General features: G+C 40.9%; 1 protein-coding gene across 2 annotated transcripts; it reads right to left on the bottom strand.

Moving 5' to 3' along the window:
• On the bottom strand, positions 1 to 5,142 carry LOC108884606 (uncharacterized). 2 transcript variants are annotated; one of them, XM_018678598.2, is made up of 6 exons: positions 4,889 to 5,142; positions 4,568 to 4,759; positions 3,613 to 4,032; positions 1,934 to 2,092; positions 579 to 1,589; positions 1 to 481 (listed from the first exon to the last, which is right to left on the bottom strand). In XM_018678598.2, the coding sequence occupies exons 2-6, from the start codon at positions 4,728 to 4,730 to the stop codon at positions 138 to 140; spliced, it is 2,097 nt and encodes a 698-aa protein (XP_018534114.1). In that variant the 5' UTR covers positions 4,731 to 4,759; positions 4,889 to 5,142; the 3' UTR covers positions 1 to 137. The 2 variants fall into 2 exon arrangements, with proteins under 2 accessions (XP_018534114.1, XP_018534115.1); XM_018678599.2 differs by having other exon boundaries at positions 1,934 to 2,056; positions 4,568 to 5,142.
• Between the last annotated feature and the right edge of the window lie 5,645 nt (positions 5,143 to 10,787).

Below are 10,787 nucleotides of genomic sequence, written 5' to 3'. Positions count from 1 at the left end.
TGATATTATAGCAAACTTTATTTATATGACACACAAGGTATGTTCGGTGTTTAACAGAAAAAGAAAAACCAAACAAAAATGACACGGATCAGAAAACATTAGGGGAAGTTTTAGTAATTATTTCTGCTACATGTTGCTCAAACACACCTTGCACAGACATACATCACCTTGACTGTGCATTTCCCACAAACAGCAACCCCACACTTGAGGCATTTACAGTATGTTTTGTTCTGTTTGCATTGGGCCTTCACCATGCATGTCATTCTCTTGCGGTCCTCTGCTGCATATTTGAGAGGCACGTCCAGACGCGGTGGCTCCCTTGATGCCATCCACTCGGCACGCAGCTCCTGGGCCAGCTGAAGAATGAAGTCCCTTCTGGGGATGTTTTCATTCATACAGCTCTGGTACAGCACCCAGGCATTCATGGCAGCAAAATCCAGCACGTTGTAAAAGGCAGCAACAGGCCATCTACGTGTGCCATCTAGACAGATGGAGAGAGAGAGAGAGAGAGAATAAGATATGTTGTACATAACAACAACAACAACAACAATAATAAGAATAAGAATAAGAATAAGAACCTTTCACTGTGTACTGATGAGCCATTTGGTAAAGGATGTCAACTCCTGTTTTTGTTTGGTTGTGATAGGTCTTCATCTCTGGCTTTCTCTTCAGGTGCACATTTCTCTTGGATTGGTTCATGGACAGCACCATTTTGCCATGTTTCAACTCCCGCTTGTCCTTATTGATTTTGCCCACAGGGCTGGTATTTTTGGAAGACAGTGTGTTGGCGAGTGGGATGGAGGTAGTGATGTTCCTTCCCTTGCAAACAAAGGGCTCCACCAGCTTCAGCATCACATTTTCTCCAATGCGTTGCGTGGCCAACCTGCTGTCATCTTTTCCCAGGTATGGGAAGCCATTCAGAATGTACTTGGTGTCAACATCAACAGCCAGCCAAAACCTGATGCCAAACTTGTTGGACATGTACTGCGTGAAGGGGCATCTTACTTTTGTTGGGAACAGTTGTTCATTCACTGTTATGTCCCGCCCTGGTCTGTAACATGCAATGGAGTTCTTTATAAACCTATCCCACACTTCCCTCAGGTGTGCAAATTTGTCACTGGTCGACTGGCAACAGCGAGTCATTTTCTGATCGAAGCACAGGTGGCGCATGATTTCTTGAAACCGGTTCTTCGACATTGTTGTGGTGAAAAACATGATGCTCCATTGCTCTGACCAGAAACTTTCAACGTCTATGTTTTTCCCACAGTATGCACCCCTCACATACAGAAGGGCAATAAAGGCCTTTAGCTCCGCAAGAGAGACATCCCAGTTGGCTCTCTCTTCACCCGCTCTGCGTGCTTTGGCAATGGTGCATTCACGAATGTGCTGCAACATTACACCATCACACAGACACATAAATGCTGAGAGTTTGTCGCAAATGTTGCGCCGTGCGTGTAGCGTGGGGCCAGCTGAATCACTACAGATGTTCTGTATTTGCCGTCTCCCTGTGCCTCCGGCAGATTCAATGACCATCCTCACTGTGCCATCCTTATCGATGTCTTGGGCTGGTGACACCTCCATGGCACACACTAAACAGGAGAGAGGGAATGACTTCTTTTGACTGCCATATATGATATTATTACAGCTTTGAAATGAATTAAGAACTGTAATATTAATGACTACTAATGAAAAAGAAAAGTCATTATCTATGTATCTATATATATATATCTTAAAGAGTCATTCCTACAAGCTATACATGCTTTGGGAAAGCTGCAGTGTTGAGTGTATTAGCGTAGAGTCCAAGGCTAGGTGCTGCTAGCATGCAAGGGATCATATTTTTACATCTATATATATTTTTTTACATCTATCACAACCATTATATGTCATAGGATAGGGCTACAGACAGGAGAAAAGATAATTTTTCATTGCTTACCATCTGTAACAGGCCCGTCCTCAGGCAGAGGGTTCACTGGCCTCACTTTCTGCAGAGGCTCTAAATCACTGTCAGATGATGACTCGTCAGATCCAGAATTATCCCAGTACACGTCGCTCAGTCCTGAAACCTCCCCACCATCAGAGTTTTCCTCATGCACTGCATTGACACAGCTCTATCACACATAGTAGTAAACAGAAGGCATTTCCATAACACAGAGTGTTTATATAAACGTATGGTATTAATAGCGTGAAAATGACCAAGTCCTCTACAGGGCAAAATTTTACCCAGTAGTGCTTCTAGGTACAAATGGTATAAAATCTGGCTTTACCATGACAATTTTTAAATAGGAGATTCTTCACACTGCTCTCCTTCAGCTTCTTCTTTTATCTGTTCATCAGTTTGTCTCTGATTAAGCTGTGAAGACTGAGCTTTCTCTTCATCATCTTTGCTCTTCACTAGTCCTTGAAGCTGGTGTCCCTCCTGAACACTCCAGTGTTCCTGCAGTTCCTCTTTAATATGTGGGAGTTCTGGGTCTACACTGGGAATCCACTCCTGCTGCTCAAATTTAATATGGTCACCAAGCATCACATGCTGGACGTCTAGAGCAGGAAAAATTATGGTCAAGCCATGGTGTCAGTAGCTAAAGGGCTGTTTCCATGACTGATAGCTGTCTAAGCCCATCACATCTGACCATAGACAGGGAGCAAGCCTGGTAAACGACTGAGAAATATGATGATATCCCTGTAGTGGTGAAGGTGAGATAGTGGAAATTTTGTCAAAAATGTACACTATCAGCACACTATCTCAAATCAAGACTGTGCTGGCTGCAAAAAAATATGGTACACAAAAGACCGCAGTGTCTTTCTGCCCCCATCGTGATTATATTGCAGGCAGGACATTTGACCTTCCTAGTTTAAGATGGTCCCTCAGCTTTAAATTAAAGCATCATAACGTAACTTTTCCTGAGTGGCAGCGTTCTCTTCAGCCATGGGTGATGATTAAGTCCAAACGGTTTTGCGATTTTGACATTCAAAAAAACAAAGTCTATCAACTAACTTGAAACACAGTGTATATTACCCATGATCCCCAGCTGCTGGAGCAGGAAGCACTGTCACTATAACTAACACGCTAAACTCTGCGTAGAATTCCTAATATTTTCAAAGTTTCCTCTCTTGATATCGGAGATGAACGTTAACCGTGGACTTCCTGGGCCTGACTTCTGCACTTTAAGAAGCACCAAGGTCACATAGTGCAAGAAGAGACGAGCAGGGCATGGAGTCCCTGTTACAAGTGTGTGTACCATCAAAATGATTTTGAAGCTGTTATTTTAAGGTAAAATAGTTTTGGTTTGACAGCTGGAGTGAAAAAGGTGCTGCTTATAGTCACAGAGACTCTACACTTCTGATGCCCGTGTTTCAAAATAAGAGTGCAACATTACTGAAGATAACTTCATTCAAGACCAGTAAATGAATCCATATCAGACCCAGTTAGCTTAGTGAGAGTTAACAGGACCACTTCAACTAACCCCAAACAGCTCATTTCTTCAGATGAGCTTTATGTGGTGTGTTTATGTGATTCTATTAGAAGACAGGATCATTTAGAAATACTGTCTTGCCCTACAATAACATATCATTAATGAATTTAACAGATTAGTCTTTGTAAAACATTCTACAAACCTGCTGTGATAATCTGGACCTCAGGCTTCACCCTCTCTTCCAGCAGCTTATGTAGACCTTCAATCTCTGTTTCGTACTCTGCCAACGTTGTTTCAAACAGCCCAAATATCTCTTCAACAGCTGAAGTAAGTTGCTGCTTCACCAACACTCTCAGCTTCCTGGTTGGTTCTGATTCTTCACACTGCTCCCCTTCAGCTTCTTCTTTTATCTGTTCATCAGTTTCTCTCTGATTAAGCTGTGAAGACTGAGCTTTCTCTTCATCATCTTTGCTCTTCACTAGTCCTTGAAGCTGGTGTCCCTCCTGAACACTCCAGTGTTCCTGCAGTTCCTCTTTAATATGTGGGAGCTCTGGGTCTACACTGGGAATCCACTCCTGCTGCTCAAATTGAATATGGTCACCAACAATCACCTGCTGGATTTCTAGAGCAAAAAAAAAGTTGTTATGGTTTCAATAGGTAAAGGGCTGCTTCCATGACTGATAGCTGTCTAAGCCCATCACATCTGACCATAGACAGGGAGCAGGGCCGTAAAGGACTGGGAAATATGATGATATCCCTGTAGTGGTGAGGAGGAGATAGTAGATACTTGATCACAAATCAAGACAGTGCTCTGCCCCCTGTTTTGGTGTCTGTGTTTGCATGAGGTCAGGGCTTAGCTCACACACAAAGAACTTTCAGAAATGTGACATCTTCACGTGCTCTGACGGCAGTAAACCCCCAGTCTATCTTCACTCACAGCTGGTTTATTTTACACACACATACAGGGTTTGTTATGCTGTTGTGTTATCACTCTGTAACTGTTTGACCTGAATTAGCAATGTATCATAAAGTTTGGCAAATTCTTATTGAGAGTGTTTCTACTGAGGCAGCATACTCCTAATATCTCTAGTGTCCACTGAACATCATCATGTTTACTCTACAGCCTCTGTCTGCCAGGTTAATACATGTTTACAAACCTGCTTTGACTGAAACAGCTGTAGTTTTCCTCCACTGTCGCTCGTTTTCCTCTTTTAAGTCTCTGTACTCTGCAATGGTTCTTTCAAACAGCTCAATGATCTCTTCAGCAGCCGCAGTTTGTCTCTGACTCGCCAGAGCTTTCAGAGTTTGGACTTTTGACATTTTCTTTCAGAAATGTCAAATTTCTTTTCCTTTCAGTACACACACAGAGAGGAGAGAGAGATTTATCGTTCGGTGCTTTAACATAAATGATGTTAACTCTGTGAGCATGTCTTTATTCTCTTACTAGTCGTATTATACTGATAAAGTAATTCCCTTACCCAGACAGCAAGTTAAGCTAACCTCAACGGCTTAGCAGGGCACCGGGGATGTATCAGAGATAAAACATCCAGAAGCAGGTGAACAAAAAGTGCCAGATTTAATCCAGGCACAATCTAATGTCTGTGACGCGGGAGGTGAGTTACGTTGTATATTCCGAAACAAAGACTCGACAAGAGACTGCTTGCATCGTATGAAACGGCACTGGATGTGGAAGTTCCGCGGCGGAAAAGTTATTTTTTAATGGATTTTAGTTGGAGGGATTTCCGGGAAGTTGTGGTGCGGAAGAACGTTATTCTTACCTTTCAAAATAAAAGTATGTCAGACTGAACTCAGCACAGACGCATTACTGCCCTCCGCAGACAAAACTCATGCTTTAGTAATAATGAACTTTATTACTCGATTCAGAGAGGGACATCCCTATACAACGTTTTGTCCACTTCAACAGTCCTACCATCCGCTGTATGGATGCAGCTGAGCAAAAAAAAAAGTCTGCTCCTCTACTGCATGCTCCATGCTACAAATAAATAAATACATAAAAGTGTCGACCACAATCATCAAACAGAGGGATTATGAGAATTTGTGTCTCACTCACTGATTTTCACAGACCCACAGTGGTTGTGTTTGCATTCTACCATTTGCTGTGACACAGAGCAGCGATTGCACTGAGCAGAAGGTTTGCTGTGAAAATGGTTTTCCAAGAAGGGTGTTATGAAAAGGAGACAATTACAGCACTTTACTTCAACTTAATGTTAATCTCACTATAGACAAGCTGCCATAGTCTTGATGTATACACCAAAGGCAGCAAAGTTATGCTATGACCTCTTAGCACAAAACTATGAGCCCGACTTGGCAAACAAAGGTCTGCAGTCAGATGCAAACTGGGGAGGGACATTGTGATTACACAGACCAACATACAACTCAAAATTTAAGACAATTAAAAATAAGACATTTAAGAATTTTAAATGTCATACATTTTGAAATGTTACTCTGTCAAAGGTTTTTACTTCTGTTAACTGGGCAGCAAAGAATTCTGAGACATTTTATTTAACATCGATTCATGCATACATATTAGTGACCATATGGTATCATAAGTTCAAAATTTAACCATTAACTGTCACTGCTGCAATGATTGCAACCAATCAACACTCCCAAATAATATCACACAATCTGATCTGAATAAATGTCAAATATCAATCTAAGCTATAGTGTTACAGAGAGAGAGAGAGAGAGAGAGAGATGTCCAAGAGGTGTAGGGTGTGAAAATTAACAGTAAGACTTTCTAAGAACTGGTGGGAAAAATTACACATTTATGGGTTTTGAAATGAGTTTGTCGAATAAACCTCCTCCCACAAACCTCACAATTAAATGGCCTCTCTCCTGTGCGTAGTCTGATGTGTCTTTTCAGATGTCCTTTTTCATTAAAACATTTCCCACAGTACGAACAACTGAACGGTTTCTCTGCTGAATGGCGTTTCTCATGCCTCTTCAGATGTGCTTGGCGATCAAATGTTTTCCCACAGAGTGTGCAGCAGAAGGGTTTCTCCCCTGTGTGACTCCTGGTGTGGACGACCCAAGTTCCTCTCCTGTTAAAAGATTTGTTACACGCTGAGCAGGAATAGGGTTTCTCTCCAGTGTGGGTCCTTATGTGTTCAATCAATGATCAATGGTGATTAAATCCTTTTTTACACACTGTGCAGCTGAAAGGTTTATCCTCCATGTGAATTTTCATGTGTGCAACTAATGTTCGCCCTATGAGCTAATATTTTACCACATATTGGACAAATGAAGGATTCACATTCCACGTGGACTGCTGTGTATATAAACTTTTCATGGAACAAAGTTTTTTACCACAAACAACACAAATTATATTTCCCATACTTTGAGAACTGGTGTTTTTGAAGCCAATTAAATGTGGTTCTGTAGTTCCTGGCTGGTACTGATCCTCCACAGTTCTTTCCATCAGCCTCTGTTCTCATCTGCTCACTTTGTCTTTGATGAAGCTGTGAGGTTTGAGGTCTGTCAGCATCATCCCCACTCTTCACAGGTACAGCAGTGAATGGGACCTTGATGGTGTCACCTCCCTCCAGACCTTGAAGCTGCTCTCCCTCCTGAATGCTCCACAGTTCTTCCTGTTCTTCTTTAATGTGTGGGAGCACTGGGTCCTCCTGGTCTGTCTGTTCCTCTGCTCCTGATGCTTAGGGGGCAGCTTTTCTTTACACACCAACACCTGCTGTACATCTGCAGGGAAGATAGAAAGACAGACACACAGGCATTAGAAATACTGTGACTTTATAGCCCTCTTCAGACAAACACCCTGTTATATTGCCAGTTTAATCTGTTCTTGGATTTCAAACACATTAACCTGCTACTAGTACTGCATTAAGAGCTGTTAACATTTTTAGCAGAAAAGACCTATAACCTTGAGCGACATGAAAATAACTATTTGCTGCATTATCATGCCTATTAATCTGGTATCTTGCCCTGTGAATCTGCAGGAGATTGTAGCCAATCAGCATCAAGATATGGGTACTGAACTTTTTTCTTTTTTTTTTTTTTTTCCATTTTTCACAGAACTACATCTGTCATTACCAAGTACAATGTTGTGAATGACTGACCAAGAGAGTGTGCTCTGTTATCCCAACTTGCATGATTAATCATTTCCACACTACAAAGCTTTCACCTTGAGGTTTACTTTGTCGGTCGAGATCTTCATTTAAATGACAAAGTTCCTGCTCGTATTCTGTTAAAAAAGACGGTTGCTAGCAAGTGGCTAAATGAGACTACAGAGGTTGTCGACGTCATAATGCTGCACATAAAAACCTGTGACAACAACCAACCTATTCACCAGACCACCTTTACAGGCCCCGTTATGTTTACTCACGCTCTTCAAACTAACACTAACTTACTAAGGGGAAAAGCTTTTGTAGAGGAGGTAAATGGCTAAATAAAATTTCAAGCTAGAAACTGAGTGGTGGTGACGTCAACGTCATGTGACCGTGGTGTTGTTCGTTTATAGTATGGATGCAATAGCCTAACATTTGCTTTTTACTTCTGGCGATTGTATTGAGACTTCAAAAAACATCAAAGTGGTGTGCATTTGTGAAGACAATCTCGCTGAACAAATCGTTAAGTATCATAAACTTTTGTTGATAATGGAGTTTATTTTCTGCAATAATTTAAAAACCATTTGAAAAATCCAATTGGCTATTTTATTAGAAGGAGTGGTGACACTAACTTCCGGGTTGGCCTTCAAAAATACGTCATCCCCGCACCGCTCTATTTGCTGTCACCATCTCATCTACCGTTTGTTATGTCATGAAATTAAGCCTGGATTTTGCCTGTCTTCTGCTATTCTAAATCATAACTATTTTTTATTTTATTTTATGTTAAATGTTTGTGTTAAATTTAAATGCCTGTTAAAATGCATTTTTCACACCTTATCTTATCTGCTACTGTTTTGGTGTTGTTTTGCTTTTGTTTTATTCTGTTCTTTTTTTTGCTCTATGAATCCCCTAATTTATACTGCACTGATTTATCAAGTGTAATACTGTTATTGTCCTCCTTGAGAATTTGTATTTTCAATTAATAATAATAATAATAATAATAATAATAATAATAGAAGAAGAAGAAGAAGAAGAATTTAAAAAAAAGAAACAGAAAAAAAATCTACGTTTGTTAGGACAGGACTTGATCTCTTAATGATGTTCTACCTAGAAACAATCAGGCTGTATATGTATAAATGTAATGCTGCTATGTATGTGCAATGGAAAGCTGAACCTGGCAGCAAGTCAGGATGAAATATAAACATTCTGTCAAGTCTTAGGCATTAATATTTCCTATCCTTAATACTGCACATTGTGGTATGTAGTCTAGGCTACAATTACAACAGCCTGTTGCATTATTTTGCCTTTCAGAGTCTCAATAAACCCCCACCCCCATTTAAAGGACTTTTCATATTGATAATATGCAACACTAATGATGCTAAATTCTGCCATATTCTCTCTCAGTATGTTTTTCTGGTAAACCTATCCATGGGTTAATCCGGGAAGTTACACCTGATGTCACCAAGTTACTCCTGAAGTTACCCTGATAAGCCAGTAACTTCACTTCATAGTACATGGCCTGTACTACAGGCCTCAGGTGGCCAACATACAGAGGGCCCCACCTTAATTCTGCTAAATCTTATTTTTTACCAGTTTCAAATTCCCAACACTCATATAGCAGAGATATTGGTGGAAGAGCTGTTCCAAAACCTTTACATTTTATCCAGTAATTTAGCACTAATTTTGTTCATCACAGTCTCAGTGGAGCTTCCCCATTTCCTCCAGCAGCGCTGCTGCTTCAGTGCACAGCCTCAGAGCCCTGACCTGAACAACATCTAATTTAGCCAGCACAGATTTTAGATGCCAAGCACCTGTAGTCAAAAAAAACTGCTCTTATCATGCCCTGATAAATCACCAGGATTAGATTTCTATCTGCTTCCGAGGAACACCCAGTCAAGTATCTCATAACATTTATGACTTTCTCACTTTCATCACTTGTGCCCTATATGTGAAACCTTCATCCAGCTATACACCTGAAAACTTAAAGACTATCCTCTTCTTTCTGCCAAAGGTAATCTAGGAAAACACCTATTCACCAGAGCTCTTGTAATATGTCTTTCTAGCACTAAGACCAAGAATCCACTGTGGCTCAACTTTGTCTAAATCCATTTTGTAATGGAGAAAAATACCTTTTCTGCTCTAGTCTGTGCACAAGCTGGTCAGTGACCATTTTTTCCATTATTTTAACAGATAACTACTGTTAGAGCAACTGACCTGTGTGACCCAACACTATCAGCTTCCTTTCAAGGTTTTAAAATTGGGAACGACCACTGCATGCTTCTCCTCAGCCGGGATTAGCCCTTGTTCGCACACTGAATTTATCAGCGATAACATCTCCTCCAATGCCAGGTCGTCTATGCGCTCAAAACATCTTATACTTCAAGCCATCTCTCTCAGGGGTGGTAGTACGCCCTTGCCTTATTGAACGCTTCAGCTTGTGCATTGAAAAAGAATACATTAATCCCATCACTATTATCTATGTTTACTTCAGATTTATGTTCCTTCGTGGACAAGCAGTTTTTCCCTCCTCAGCTGCCCATCTCTACTCACATTAATGGTGCTATGTACTCTCTGAAAAGTCCTGACAAATAGATCAGCCTTCTCCCTGTTACTTACAACTTATTTATTTCCTTCCATCAAAGCAGGAATAGACAGGCCTTTGTTAATCCCACGAATTCGACAAATCATTCTTCAGACTGGCTTAACTGTTGTTTTTCTGCCTGTAGTGTCACAGAACCTGTGCTAACTTTCTTTCTTGTCCCTTTTATAACTTTCCTTTCCTCTGCTCACAGTCTCTTATATTCAATAGCATGACTCTTACCTAGGCTCTTTCTAAGCTGTCCATATGCTCTGTTACCAGCCTTATTCCACCATGGCAGTATTTTCTTCGTTTTCCTTTTCCCCTTAACTGATATCAACTTTTCAGCTGCTCTTCTTCTCACTACAGAACAGAGGGACTTACTCCATTCCTCTACATTGCCTTCATTTCTGACATCTTCAAAATCTGCTGACAATTATTTTTGGAACTTATCCCAGCCTAGTTAGCTTTATTTCCCCTCACAATGCTCTCCCTCTCCACCTGAAAAACTCTGCATTTAAAATGAGGATGTGATAACTCCCTGAGGTGTAACAATCCAGCCCATTCTCCACACCTCCAGACTTCCAATGCGACCTGAAATGTTGTCGGCTTTCTATCATTCAGCATCATGAGCAAGTATCCTTGCAGACTCAAAACTCTGCCCTTGATACCAGAATTCTACATAAGGACTTTCAAGCTCTTAGATTTAGCTTTGAA

Source organism: Lates calcarifer, linkage group LG10 (assembly GCF_001640805.2).
Source record: "Lates calcarifer isolate ASB-BC8 linkage group LG10, TLL_Latcal_v3, whole genome shotgun sequence".
Taxonomy (NCBI): Eukaryota; Metazoa; Chordata; class Actinopteri; family Centropomidae; genus Lates; species Lates calcarifer.
Note: the sequence above shows the minus strand (reverse complement) of the source record. Positions and strands in the feature narration are given on the sequence as shown.

Coding starts and splice junctions, on each gene's coding strand:
- LOC108884606 (XM_018678598.2), bottom strand. CDS start 4,730: ATGTCAAAAGTCCAAACTCTGAAAGCTCTGGCGAGTCAGAGACAAACT. Junction 1,590..1,933: donor GGACGGGCCTGTTACAGATG/GTAAGCAATGAA, acceptor TCTCCTGTTTAG/TGTGTGCCATGGAGGTGTCA. Junction 482..578: donor TCATCAGTACACAGTGAAAG/GTTCTTATTCTT, acceptor CCATCTGTCTAG/ATGGCACACGTAGATGGCCT.